A 15535-nucleotide genomic window follows, 5' to 3' on the forward strand; every position below is an offset into this window, starting at 1 on the left:
CTGCTTGAATACGTTCAAGGGCAGGACAGCGGTCCCACTGATACTTTTTCAGAGGCTCCTGGGGCATATGGCGGCCACAGTGGCATTTACACCGCTCGGCCTGTTACATATGAGACCGCTGCAGCACTGGCTTTATGGCCGAGTCCCGAGGTGGCCGTGGAAGCGCGGCACTCACCGGGTCCAAGTTAAACCGGCCTGTCGCCAAACCTTCATCTCGTGGTCAGATCTTGCGGTCCTCCGGGCAGGGCTGCCCCTAGAGCAGATCTCCAGGCATGCTGTGGTCTACACGGATGCCTCCACCACCGGGTGGGGTGCCACGTACAACAGGATTGGCCCACTCGGACCTGGTTCCCCGAGCTAGTGCTCGTCGCGACAGCCCCTCCTTGGCCAATTACTCTGAGGAAGGATCTACTGACTCAGACATGGGGCACCGTTTGGCACCCGCAGAGGTTCTAGGTGACCTACCCCAGGAGGTAGTGAACACCATCACTTCGGCAAGAGCACCGTCTACGAGACACACTTACGCCTTGAAGTGGAACCTGTTCGTCGAGTGGTGTTCTTCTCGCCGAGCAGACGCCCCCCTCTATACCCTCTTGGGACCTGTCTCTAGTGCTAAAATCACTACAGCAGGGCCCATTCGAGCCTTTGCATTCAGTTGAGCTAAAGTTTCTTTCATTGAAAACTCTGCTCCTGCTTGCACTGGCCTCCATCAAGAGGGTAGGGGACCTGCACGCATTTTCGGTCGACGATTCGTGCCTAGAGTTTGGGCCGGCTGACTCCCAGGTAATCCTGAGGCCCCGGCCCGGCTACGTGCCCAAGGTTCCCACTACACCCTTCAAAGACCAAGTGGTGAACCTGCAAGCGCTGCCCCCGGAGGAGGCAGACCCAGCCTTGGCTTTGCTCTGTCCCATCTGAGCATTAAGGTGCTACATAGACCAGACACAAAGCTTCAGGACCTCAGACCAGCTCTTTGTCCGTTACGGAGGCCGGCAGAAGGGGAATGCCGTCTCTAAGCAGAGGATGGCCCACTGGATTGTGGATGCCATCACCCTGGCTTATCAGGCACAGGGTGTGCCCTGCCCATTCAGGCTGCGAGCTCACTCAACTAGAAGTGTTGCATCCTCCTTATGATATCCCAATTCGTCAGTCACTGACATGACGTCTCCGTTCCCTCCTTCAGGGACGAGGGTTACCATACGTAACCGAGATGTTTTGTAGAATGTTCATGCTGCTCTTTTTCATGTAATAAAAAGTGAACGGGGACCAGGAGCCATAGAAAAGACAATAAATGAATGAATGAATGAATGAATGAATGAATCAATCAATCAATCAATCAATCAATCAAAATAAAATAGAATAAAATAATGGTAAAAGATCATAAAAGTAGCCCATATAGCCCACCTGCTATATTTCAAGTCTTCTAAAGCTTAGTGTAAAAAACTGACTGAAATTTAACTCATTATTCATTGAAAAGGAAGGAAGAAAGAAAGACATACGGGTTTCAAAACACATGAAGGTGAGTAAATGATGACAGAACTTTCATTTTTAGGTGAATTATCCCTCTTCCTTAAATTGAACCCATCAGGTACGTTCCTCATTTCTCATTCTTCCTCATCACAGCACCACCTTCTCACATCCTTATAAATCTCTCCGCTCTCTCCAGCAGCTTCTCCCCACTCATTTCCTGTTATAATTATCATTCCCCTCCCTGCCGTCTTGATCTAAGCATTTCTAATTGAACAGTCACGGTTAACAGTTGGTCACCCTGTGCGGGGCGCGAGCACCAGTCAGTCTCAGCGTGGCGTTTGCCGTGGCCTTTTGTTTCTAGACTGATTAAGACACTGCTCTGCCCAAGATGGATTTTGGTGGATTAACTTTAATAGAGTAGCCCAATACGGCCTGTCTTACGGTGCCACTGAGATTCCCGAATAGATAGAGAGGTTGTATCAATTATTGACATTCAGCAGAGTTTTCATATGGATCGTTGTTGTAGCGGTGTCTGTGTGGATCGTCTCCAGTGCTGCAAACTTGATCTGTCCTTTAAAAATGTTCTAAAGTGGCTGCAGTTGCACTCTGAACATGTTTATCTGAAAGCTAATGGTTTGCTAGCCATCAAGCTCTATTTTGACTATTGGGTGATATATGATACAGTCATTATCAGTGGTGTAATGTAACAAAGTAATAATACTTAGTTACAGTACTTAAGTATTTTTTGGGAGTATCTGTACTTCACTGAGTTTTTATATTTCAGCCAACTTTTACTTTTACTCCACTACATTTCCTAATTTAAATGTATACTTTTACTCCGATACATTTCCCCAAAGCAGATTCGTTACTTACTACAAAATAGTCAGAAGTCAGAAGAACACGGACTGCAGATAAGCAGGTTTGACGAATCAGTGGTCTGGCGCTTGCAAGTTAGACTCCTAAAAACACCTTTGCTCATGTGCAAACAAGTGCGCACACAACCGCGGATGATTCATTTTCCACTCAAGTCGAGTCTGCACGTGTGATATACAGTAACTTCTGCGATAATATGGTATGTGTTGTTGTAATGATGTGCGATCTGACATTATCGAGTATATCACCAAATCACAGCGTGACTTACATTTTAGACATAATATTGCTTGTTTTTGCTACATTTTGCCAACGAAAATAGTTCCAAAGAAACATCACAGCACTATTTTGCATCTCTGAGCAATGGTGTTTACTTATTGAATGAATCAGCTTTTTGAACGAATCGGTTGAATAAATTATTCATATCTGTACTTTTACTTGAGTATGGCTTTCAGGTACTTTATACACCACTGGTCATTATACTTGTTTATGTGTGTCAATTTAGTAGATTGCCTACTGCCAGTAGATTTCCTCTATTTTTTTTTTACATTCTTTACTTTTGCCGGCATCTAATGCTCACTTAAGGTTAATGGTTAAAATAATGTAATAACACTGTTAAATGTCATCTTTAAAAATTTCCAAATGAATAGTCATTTTTAAGACTACATAATGTTGTGATAACCAAATTCACCTTTTTTTAAACAAAATATTTTAGAATTTTTAAAATTTGAAATGTTTTGGTTATTGGCTACGACATGAAAATAATTATCAGTTTATTATTATTAAATGTTAATATTGGTGCATACCTACACTAAACCAACAAGTCATACTTGAATCCATATATTTAACACAGTGTTACTTTAATATCATTGATATATAGTTTTTGTTCATATTTTGAATTAGTGTTTTATTTTTAATTAAAAAATAGTGTAGATGAAAAAAAAATAGCATTTATTTTCCATTTTCATTTGAATTTGAGTTTTAGTTGAAGTTTTAGTAACATTGTTGTGTTTTTGTCATTTTTGGGGTTTTATTTATTTATTTATTTATTTTAATTTAAGTTAGATTTAGTACTTCAAATTAAACTATTAATTACTAGATAATGTAATGGTTTTAGTTTTAATGATTTCATTTTTTTTTGTATTTTTTTTTTTTTAGCATTTTAGTATAAGTTTTAGTTAATGCAAAAACCCCTGATTTATTCACTTTTCTCTGATATCCCAGTACCAAAAGTGACAGACAGGAATAAAATTATTAAACATCACAGTTCATTTGAGCACTTAAATTGTACACTGATTGAACACTTCCTCAAATCATTGTTTAATTAGGATTTAGTTTTATGTTGACTAATAACGCCAAGGATTTTTGGGCATTTCTAATTATAATATTATTGTTTAAATGTTGGTTTTGAGTCTGTAATGTGTGAATACTAAACTACAGGCCTTATCTCTGAATCAGTTGATCACATAACCTGTTGATTTATCTAAAAAAAAAGATCATGTTACATTTTTAGAGCATAACCTAATTAATACTCATAAGCCTTTACCTTTTTTTGACATCACAACCAGAACGTCTGCAATGCACATGATTATGTTAATGTTTTTGATTGGTTGGCTTTCATGTTTCCTGTTTGAACACACTTTATCAAAGGCCAGATTAATGGCAAGGGTGACATCAAACATATATTTATTTGAAACTTGTAAAGTATGAAACTGTAATGTATATTTGTCATATTATTGTTCCACAAAACAAATGATTTGCATTGCCTGCACGTCCCGTCTGCCAATGAAACATTTATTAATGTAAATACCAATTGGCAATCAATAAACATAACTAGAGTGCCTCCCCATATGCAAACACTGTCCTCATTGAACATATTGACAGCGCAGTGCCATGTCCAACCTGAACAATTACAGAGCTGTTTCCTGTTGCCTTGCTCTCAAATTGATTCTCTTTGAAGTTCTCAATTTGTGTTTTAGTACTGTTGATTTAATGTTTTCAACCAAACAACTTTTTTATCAAAGGCATTTTACTTTTTAGGGTCAAATTGTCTAGTAATGTACTTGAAGTTAACTGAATAATGCTTATAGTGGCAAAATGAATGCCTGGTGCCAGCACACATTTTGATATTTATATGTTTACACTACCGTTTAAAAGTTTGGGGTAAATTATTTTTGTTTTAAAGAAATTCATATTTCAGATTTATGTTCACATTAAATTGATTAAAATTGACAGTAAAGACATTTATATTGTTATAATATAGCAGTTTCTATATGAAATAAATACTTTTGAAGTTTCTATTCATCAAAGAATCCTGAAAAATATTTTATAGCTCCCACAAAAATATTAATATGAACATTAATAATAATAAGAAATATTTCCTGAGCACCAAATCAGCATATTAGAATGATTTCTGAAGGATTATGTGACTGGCTGCCGAAAATTTAGCTTTGCCATCACAGGGATAAATTACATTATAAATATAATCAAATACAAAATAGCTATTTTAAATATTAAAAATATTCAGAGTTTTTGCTGTAATTTGAATCAAATAAATCAGCCTTGATGTCATAAGACAAAGCCAGAACCCTTGCCGAATGTGTTTCTGGTCGGAAGAAGACAGACTTTCATTTTGAGGAGCAGATTTAAATTAGATCTTACAATGCTTTACCAGCTTTACCAGCACATATTTCCTTATTTAGGTGGTTATATTTGTCAAACATAAAAGAAATGGACAAAATGAGTTCACCTCTTCATTTACATACTCAGGATGTAATTGATTCAAACTCTAGTAGATCTCTGCCAACTGCCAACTATTGTAAGCGAAACCATGCGGTAATTTACAGTAAGTGGATGGGATAGCGTAGGACGGTACTTTATTAATCTCCTGGGTGAAATTGACGGTAAAAGCAACGTCTCTCTGGGCTTACCATTTATAGATTGAGGTGAAAATATTGGCCTTGGCTGTGTAGTTTTTGCAGGAGAGTAAGATGTCCTAAAAGACCTGACAGTAATTTACAGAGGTGTAGTATCTCTTTCATTGCCCGTTTCCCCATATGTAACATTTAGAGTGCTATTTTTCATGACTAAATTATGTAAAAGTCCTAAACAACAGGCTTTCTGCCAAAGACTCAATGTTTTGATTGGATCCTCCAGTGGCTTCCATGCCTGGCTAACTCAGCACACTGACACAGATGTAGAGTGGGAGGGTATGATAGAGACTCTGTGTCTCTACCTGATAATAAGACATCATGAGGATACGTCTGTCTCAAGCTGGAGATAGCACATTCTGTTTGGGAGACTTGATACATTGTTGTGATGTTTAGGGTATGTATTTCTCCTGCAATATGACATCCATCGTTGATCTGCTTACAGAGTTTTCGCGGGTGGTTATCGGCTTGATCTACAGCTGATAGGGAGCCATTCGGTAGAATGCGGCTTTGGGAATTTACTAATAGAGAAGCAACTGTTGGTTTTAACAGGTACAAATAGACATGTTTTTCTGTTTATCAAGTTGGCATTTATTAATCGCCCTGTGGAAACTTTTACAAAACAGGAAATCATTGTGACAACCGTTTTAACAGAAAAATGCACTTAGAATGTGTGAGTTAAAGAACTATTATCTTGCAAATGTAACTACTTTGGGGAAAATTGCTCTCAAAATGCTTTAAATTCAGAGGACACATATAGTATACTCATATTAAGCAATATACTATATAGCAAATCTCGGCAGCTGTATACTGTATATTGTCACAAAAACTGTAAACTGTATTATTGCTCAGTATAGAATAACTTCATTCAAATTCATTTACATACAATATACTCAAGTGGGGTGATATATACTATATCGCTTATCTCAACGATTGCTTGTATCTTCGCAAAATGTATGTACATATATTATCACCCAGCTCTGCTAAATGCAACTATAAGACATAAAGATATTAAGAAATTATAAGCACTTGACTTTTTTTTATTGTTATTTTGCATTCTAACCAGTTAACCGAGTGGCTTTTAATGCATATACAGTATGGAGTATTATATGCAACTCTTGAGTTCTGCTTTTTAAACTGCTGTTTTGTTACAAACTTTATGAAATATGATCATCATAATTATAATAGGAATAGAAAAACACCTTACAGATTGGATGTGATATATATCATTGGTAAGGTTTCAACTTGTTGAAATTATAGTGACTACACTAAAAAATGCTGAGTTAAAAACAACCCAGGGTTATTTGGCAACCCAGTGCTGGGTAAATATTGGACAGAACACATGCTGGGTTATTTTGACCCAGCTGGTTGGGTTAAACGTTTTTACCCACCATGCTGGGTTGTTTAATATATTGTTTAAAAATTATTATTGATGGCTTAAAATGGGCTGGAAATTAAAAATCAAACACAGAATTACCATAGGCAACAGCAACAATGAACATTTATTATTAAGCAAGAACACCCATGGACAAAATACAAGACAAATTGAATTTATTTGGGTGAATACAGCATAGTTTACAACATTACATCCATTTAAACTCGTTTAACAAGCATTTTATAAATAAAAAAGGCATATAGAAGTAGCATTTTAATTTAAGTGTATTCAATCGTTCTCTGTAATTGCTTTTTACCGAAATAGTGCTTATTCTCGTGCCGGTGTGTCGCCGAAATCTGAGCCGGTGAAGGGCTGCTGTTCGCGGGGGAACTGCGAACTTTAAACCGCGGCCTCACGTTTCACTCGTAGCTGAGAGATGGCGTGACTGACTCCAAGACCTGCCCAAATACAAACAGTACTGAAATTAGAGAACATATTTAACATCAAATTAAATTACACTCAGTATTATAATGAATAAAATCCATTAATGTTATGCAAGGCAAAGGTGTTTCCAGCACGAAAAGACTGCTGCTGACGCAGCTGACTGACATCTCGTCTTTATGTTGCGTTGCGTAAAATAATATAATTTACACCACATTAAAGACTTTATAAATGAAATAAAATGTATACAAACCTTTATTCGCCGAAAGAGAGCACCAAATCGCAGCATTTTTTAGAGTGCATTTGTATTTAAACAACAACAACAAAAAACCCTCAGACACATGTAAGGGGGCATTCACACAGAACAACTGAAGTGAATAAAAAACAAAAGTTGAACTGTTTTTAAACTTGGCACATTATCTTTAAAAACATGGTACATTGAAATTGCAAAGCCCTAATGTCTTCCATGTCTCCTTCTGCAGGTAATTGACATAATTGTCCGTTAGCTGCTGCAGTCATGGATCTGAAGGACAGACGGCAGCGCTCTCTGACGCAGGGTCAGCGCGGAAAGGATCTGCACTATGCCACATCCTCTCTGGACAGTGAGAACTGCCATATAGTATCACAGAAATCATACAGTTCCAGCAAAACGCTGAAGGCCTATCAGCAGGATGGACACCTGCGCTATGGAGGATGTGTTGCGGAGCTGGTGCACCAGGAGACAGAAGAGTATGTCAGACAAGGTGAGATTGTTACCTTAATTAATATATGAATGGAAGAAATCATAATAATAAATATGGTATCTGTTCTATTTGCTACGGTCACATTAGTGAAATACCAGCAACATTTAGCAGACAAGAAAGGTCCATTTTCATTTTCAAACCAAGCAGCTTTCTGTTGGTCAACATGGCAAAGTGTACATCTATCTATGCTCCCATTTAATATAACATCATATATTGAGGTTTAAAGCAAACAGAAGAATTTAACAAATGTATGTGCAATTCTTAAGTGCATGTTGGAAACAGCAGTCTTTAGGTCAGAGTTTTCTCATTAGTTTGGGCTTTAATACAAATGCCATCATGGATGAGTATTATCCATTTTAACCCACATAATCCCCTTGTAATAAAAACAGAGAAGATGATTTTCTGTGGTAAGTTTTAATTTGCAGCTATTGAAACTTTTGGTCTGTGTGCATATACTGTGCCGGCATTTCATGACAAATATTTGTTCAAAGTTATTGTTCCTGTCATGCAAGTGACACTGACCTGGTAAACTGATTAGAGCAGTGATTCTGTAAAAAATAATGTGGTACCTAAATCTAAATTAAATGACTAATTGAAGATAAATGAAAGATTTATTTTATATTACTAAAAGAACCTGAATATATTATACCATGGTTCCCAACTCTTTTTTGGTCTTTAAATTTCACAGAAGCATTAAGTATAAAATGTCATTGCCATTTCAAAAAATCTAATTATATGCCATTTAATTTTTACAGTGAGGATGGTCATATCAGGGTGTGATTTCAGTGATTGCCATATGAATATCATTGAGCACTTTCAATTGATGTGTGTATTAATTTTTACAGATTTTTCTTTTTGACAAAAGCTGTGTTCTGTCTGGTATTTAGCCATGAGCGTATTTGTCGATAGGGTCAGATCACAGAGGAAATATTCTTTTGGTAAATTAAAAAAAAAGTGTTCTTATCCTGAGAGACTGTTTTTACCAAGAAAACCCAACCCAATTGTTGTGCGAGCAGGTTTTGTTTTGCTCAAATTGATCTTGCCATGAAGTGTTAACTGGTTATAATTACTTTTCGACCAACTGACCTTATTCAGTTGTTGCACAGAAAATAGATGGTGAAAATGAAAGGCTTTGAAAACTTTGTGCCATGTTGAAAGCTGTCCTTACAAACACACCTTTAGCCAGGTTTGTCAATATCAGATCGAGAGATAATAGAGGTGAGATGCAGTATTGAAGTAGGAACCTTCATCCTTTCAATATTTGCTCAGGCTGTCCTTTTCCTCACATTTAAAATTTCATCTAGAAGAAAAACTGCGAGTTTTTAGATTTTAGAAGGGCTGGCAGTTACAACAGCTTACATGCATCATACAAACCGTTTTTATGAGCTTATATTAATTGAAAGACTACATCTTATATTTATACTTTTAAAGTAGGCCTAAGTCTTCTCATTTTTGTATCATGAATGATATTTCCATATGAAAAAGATGAAGAGACTGGCAAATATTAGTTCAAATGGATTGAATGTACCAAAGAGTAAATGGGATTTGTATATTTATTTAGTAAATTATTATTCTTTGACTTTGTGAAACAAATAATAAATCATGTTTTTTTCTTTGTACTTATTCTCTTTTTTTCCCTAATATAAATATATATCCATCACAGAATCCTAAAAATATGCATCACGGTTTCTAAAAAAAAAAAATCATCAAATCAGCATATTAGTATGATTTCTGATGGATCATGTGACACTGACGACTGTGTAATTATTTAATATATGAAAATAGAAAACAGAATTTTAAACTGTAATAATATTTCACAATATTACTGTTTTAATGTATTTCTTGATTAAATAAATGCAGCCTTCATGAGCAAAACGGACTTCTTTTAAAAACAATAAAAATTTCTTTTTGACCCCAAGCTTCTCAACAGTAGTGCATACAGTATTTATATGAAGGTATATGAATTTTTATTTCCATCAATAAATACATACATACGTACATACATACTTATATATATTGGTTGTAATAAGTTGGTTACACTTGTGAGATTTAGGTGAACTGCAAAACAGCCAAAAGGGTGTGTATTTATTACTTACAAACTTATTATTAATCAACTACACTACTACATTATTATGATTATGTTTGGGGTTTTCCGCTCTCAGTTCTCAGTCCGGATTGCATCCAGGATCACCATACGGTTATTTTGTCTGAATTCCACCAGCACAGTATTTCTGTGGAGACTCAGCCAAACTCGCAATACAGCCTGAAGCGTTTTTTGTCAGGTTTTGATTCGGGAATGTCCAGGAGAGGGATGCTGCCTGTCATTCATTGTGTGTGTGTGTGTGTGTGTGTGTGTGTGTTTTCACAGGCTTCTGTTTTCCATAGATGCTGGCTCAGGTATAGATCAAAAACGGAACGAAACAGAAAATCTTTAATAGTCAGAGATGAGATGTGTTCCACTAGCAGTGTCCACATCTCATTATAGCAAAGTTTCATCTACCTAAAGCAAGAGGTGACCTTGTCGTCACTTTTCTCCTTCACCGTGTGCTGTAAAAATAGCCCAAACCACTGAGACCGAGCTGCACACTGCTGTCTCATCTTCAGAGTGGATCAGACAGACTCAGACTTACAGAGAGAAAATGATAGACTAGCAGTCTCTAGCTTTCAGTAGCCTGAGGTTTCTGGTCCACACATTTGTTTTTTTTTTTTTTACCTGCCAGCTGTAGTCTGCTCCACATTACATCTGAACAAACTCACCGTGGATATGCTCATATGGTCGAGGGAGGAGTTTTTGGTTGTAGGACGCTCCAAGCTGGTGGTCCATGGCCGTAGTGAGTGAACAGGGCTCCGCAGGCAGCTTTGCCTCAGTAAAGGCCATATGGCGAGGGAGCTTCGGAAGTACGGGAGCACTCGTTATGGACATTTGTGGAAAGGAGTGCTCTGCCTCTTAGGCAGCCCAGAACCCTCTTATGGTCCCTTTAGTGCACTTTTTTTCCAGCACAACATCTGGTAGCATGTGCTTATCGTCCTCCATTCCAGCTCTTACTAAGCAGAGCTGCTCCAAACATAGCAGAACATTGAGATTACAGTATGGGTAATGTGGGTAAAAGGGATACGGGAGAAATGATGATAGAGGAGAGTGAATCAGGCGGAAAACAGTAACTATATCCATCTCTATGTCCCTGTTTACACCTGGGATTAACATCCAGCTCGGATGATCCGATCAGAAGTGATCAGACAAGAGGGATTACAGTTTATACTTGGTATTGACATGTCGCGTGTCAAGTGCATGGCTGGTGACCACTTCTGATCGGATTTCGTCAAGTGAATCGTCTCTGATTTCATGACCACACACATCGGATCAGCCTGTCGTGTACTGATATTGTCTTTTTTATGGCTGATACGATACAGGTTATGTTTATCTCTGATAACTGATATGTAGAATTTGAATTACATTTTTATTTCTGCTTTTCAGCAAAAAAAAAGTAATAATTCCACTGAAAAAAAAAACATAGCAAGCGTGGATAGGTTATTCTCATATTATATTATATTATATTATATTATATTATATTATATTATTAATGATGCACAATAAATAGATACCGTATTCTTATTTATTTTTAAACATGTCCATATAGTCTTTATTATTATTATTGTTATTATTATTGTTATTGTTATTATCATTATCATCATCATCATTATTATTATTATTATTTAACTTTTAATTTGTTTTGATATACTGTTGTGAACTGAATGGTCATAAATTTATTTTGATCTTTGTTTCAAACCCCTGTTTTCATGCAGTAATATTGTTATATGAGTAGGTGGTCCATGTTGTCCTTGTTGCATCAAGAAGCAAATTCAATGAGGATTTATGCATCCCTAAAGTCATTTTTCACTGGTAATCTTCCACTGTAGCTCTCCAATGTATATGGTGCAAGTTGAACTGCAATAACATCAAACCTCTATGGTTTGTGAGTGTCCCGTAATCAAACACAATTACATCAAACCTGCACCATATTTGATTTGATAGTAGTGAAGGTAAAATGTTGAGTGAATAATTACATTATTTTTGGCCTGTTTCTTACACACTTTTTTCATATGGCTTTAGAAGACTTGGAATAGTAATACTTTTATGATACTTTTTTCTTGATTAGCTCCAAATGAGCTTGATTAGCTTCAAATTAGCTTGATTAGTTCCATGGATCTTCACAAGAAGCTGCTTCAAACCCCCTTTTTCTTTTTCATGGAAAAAACTAACAGGGATGAAAAAACATTAGATGGAGTATATAGTGACAATTTTCATTTTTAGTGAGCAATTTCTTTAATACCAGGTGTAAACAGGACCTTAAGTGCACTAGCTGCAAAGCCTTAAGCTTGCTTTACTAAAAGGAATAAGTAGTCTGTAATTTTCCTTTTTGCATTTTGCTCTCCCACATGATGGCTAATTTTAAATCTGCATCATATGGACTTGTCGCTCAAGATCAATACCAATGTGACTGCATCGCTTTCAGGTTTCGATTTGTTTGGAGTAAGAGTAGGTAGTTTAACAAGCTCTTGATAGGATTTTCATTCACAATACAGCCGGTGGCCATCAAAGCCAACAGAGGGATGTGAGCAACGCTCACGGTCTCTAACTGACAATGAAAAGCAGATTATATTTTAATGCCGTTGTAACATTTTCCTACACCCACTCACTGCCTGTTACAGGAGCTTTGAAGTATTGTGGGGGTCTAGGTGAGTCTCTATCGCAATTAGAGATCTTTTCCATGTTGAAGAGGGACATTAGGCCTCTGCTACAGAGTGGTGTGTAATGAGCAGTGCTTGAGAAGTAATATTGGGAGAGCTCTTACTGGAGACTGTAGTGGAATAAGAATGAGAATGCACTAGGAATGAGAAGCTAAAATGGTGAAGATGAGTTAGATGGTGTATAAACACCTAAACAGACCTATCTTGATGGCTGCTGGTTTTTCTATTCATGGAGATGTCGACCTTGTGTAGCAAGAGGCAGTATGTTTGTGTGCTGTGGCATATGGATAATTTCAAAAATGTTTGATACAATGGATTGCATTTACTGTATAAGCATATATTTTTTCTGCTTTCCATTCTGTAATGGCCTTGACTGTCTCATGGGATCTTTCTCTCTCTGTTTCTCTGTTTCCCTCTTCACTCTCCCAATCTCTCGTTTTCTTATAATTTACATTTTTTCTTTAGTAGAATTTCAAGTGAACATGAAGTTAAAATTTACACTATTTGCTTTTTGTAATGCATGCATGTATTGTGAATAATTCAACAGTTCATGTTGTTTCAAAGCAAAAATGCTTTTTGCTGATGTCGAATAGCTAGGCTCAGTTTTAGCATTCATTCTGGCTCCAATCTGGTATGTTAGGGGCTGGTCAAAATAGTGAAAGCTCAGTGAAATTTTGCAAACAAAAAAAAGGTTAATTATCTATTGTCAATAGTGTAGCTCATACAGAAGTCACTTTCAAACCAAGCAGATTTCTGTTGGTCAGTGCGGTGAGTCATTGTGACTAACTTTAACCCATTACAAAATCAGTGTGAGGAAATAATTTGCCCTCAAACAAAATCCCATTTATATGGATTCCTTTTGAAATCAATGTATTTTGTCTGTGAAAGTACATGTAACCGCACCTTAACACCCACTTTTCGCAATCCAATCAAGTACCATCCTACAATATCCAGTGTCAAGCAAAATATTTCAGAATATGGAAGTAAAATTGTGAACAGCAATTTATATTCACTATTAAACTATATTGAAAACTGTGTCAAACCATGTATGGCAGTCATTGTGAGTGCACCTTGCAGGCAAAATGGTTAAAGGTCAGGAAACATCAATGTTGTTGGTTCGAACCACACAAAGGGCAATTCTTGAGCTATCTGTGTGTTTGAGCAAGCCGCTTAACCTCAGGTTATTCCAGGGAGATTGTCCCTGGAGCCTGCTGTAGAGAGTGATTTTGTGTGTGTGTGTGTGTGTGTGTGCGCGTGCACAGCAGTTTAGTGAATTCGCCTTAGAATATTTTACACATTTTTGCTGTTTTGTTGTTGAGTATTGGCACCATTGTTGTTGTTTGGTTATATTATAGATTATAAAAAACAAAACAAAAGGAGGACTGAACAGTGCACTTAAACATCATGTCAATATTTAATTTGCCAGACCTACAGTATTAATTACTCATCTGTTCTTCTTTTCTGCAGGCAGTTTCATTTTAACAAAATTATGTAACAGCATAATTTGTAATTTGCATGGCACTGTGTGTGTCTGTTGGGTTATGTTCCATGTCGTTCTCAAGAAACGAGACATGTTTGAAACTTAATGTGTAAAGATTATAGCACTTTAATATTTGAATACATTATGACTTTAACTGAAGGAGTAATGCTATTTTGTAAGACGTTAAAATTATTTAGTCAGCCATTTGCTCTCTAAATCTGAGAACACAGGGATATTGTTAGCAGCTGTGGACTGAAGGTACTAAATTTGTGGCAAGGCAAACAATTAGCCACAAATGAGTGAACTGCAAACTAAACTCTGGGAGAGACATTAATTGTGAAAATAATTTTCTAATTATTAAGGCCTGGTCACAACTCAACTTCAGAATGGAAATAATGTGGTGTGAATTAAATAAATGCTTACAATACATATAGTACTACACTATAATTGGGTTATCTTTTTACGTGAAATGCTAGGAATACCCTATGTGGATGTAGAATATCTCTGCCTGACATATAGATGTTAACCTCGAATGCTTATTTTGTGATAACCTGTCATAGTGTTTTTTTTGTTGTTGTTTTTTTTACATCTGAAGGGGACCCAGCACTGCTCCCTGAGGAATTCCTCACTGTCCTCTATAAGAAAAAGAAAAATACTTTTTTTTTTCTTGTTTCAAAGTCCTGCTGTTTATCTCTCCCCTCCCAGTGTGTGGCTTTGATATGGTTATCTATTGAAGCATGGGTTCAAGGGCAGGTCTGCTACAAATTATGCCAGAAAGCATCTTGCCTCTTCTCAGCCCATCTTTCAAAGATTTAATACTTGGTTTTTAGTACCACCAAGGTCAGTGTTGTACTTAATTTAGTATTGGACATTGTGTTCAAAGAAAAGAAAAAAAAACTTGATTCTGGTTAATTTCAGTAATGTACTTTTAGCTAGAGTGCTCAACCACGGTGGTTTCACATTGAATGAAGAAATTAAGATCTAGAAAGTGAGTCATACAAGTTTGACATGAGATTTATTTATTTATTTGTGTCTATGAACAGTTTTTAAATTCACTCTATCCTCTGAAGATTAAAAGTTTTAACTTTGCTGTCGGGTGAAAAAAAAAAGTTTTTCTTCAGAGAAAGGGGCTTTGGCATTTCCCTGTTCTCCTTGCACTCAAGGTAACCTATTAGACTCTTAGTCACACCCAGCACCTGGAATCTCAGAGTTTTTAAATCGGCTCATTTGCACAAGGCAAATGGTAAACCAGTGGAGTTAACCCTAATTTCTTACCCCCTCCAGACCCTAATAGGCTCTAATGCAAGTATCCAGGGGTTCATAAGCCTTGTAAATTAGCCTGGAAATGAAAATTGGCTCTTTTATGAGGAAAAAAATGGTGCCTTATAACTTGTCTAAAATAAGCCTCTTGAAAGCCTGATTATCTTCATGCATGTGAAAGAAAAGGTATTGTGCCCCACCATACTCCACCCCCCCCCCC

General features: G+C 36.8%; 1 protein-coding gene across 4 annotated transcripts in view; it reads left to right on the forward strand.

Annotated features, from left to right (window-relative positions):
• Positions 1-15535, forward strand: part of tenm2b (teneurin transmembrane protein 2b) — a 269320-nt gene that overhangs the window by 52964 nt on the left and 200821 nt on the right. For all 4 annotated transcript variants that reach the window (XM_016467623.1, XM_016467628.1, XM_016467625.1 and 1 more), the window contains exon 2: positions 7566-7826. In XM_016467623.1, coding sequence (XP_016323109.1) covers positions 7601-7826 — 226 coding nt within the window. In that variant the 5' untranslated portion in view covers positions 7566-7600. The remainder of the gene's footprint in view (positions 1-7565; positions 7827-15535) is intronic.

The sequence above is a fragment of the Sinocyclocheilus anshuiensis genome, unplaced genomic scaffold (genome assembly GCF_001515605.1).
Source record: "Sinocyclocheilus anshuiensis isolate Anshui unplaced genomic scaffold, SAMN03320099.WGS_v1.1 scaffold700, whole genome shotgun sequence".
Classification (NCBI taxonomy): domain Eukaryota; kingdom Metazoa; phylum Chordata; class Actinopteri; order Cypriniformes; family Cyprinidae; genus Sinocyclocheilus; species Sinocyclocheilus anshuiensis.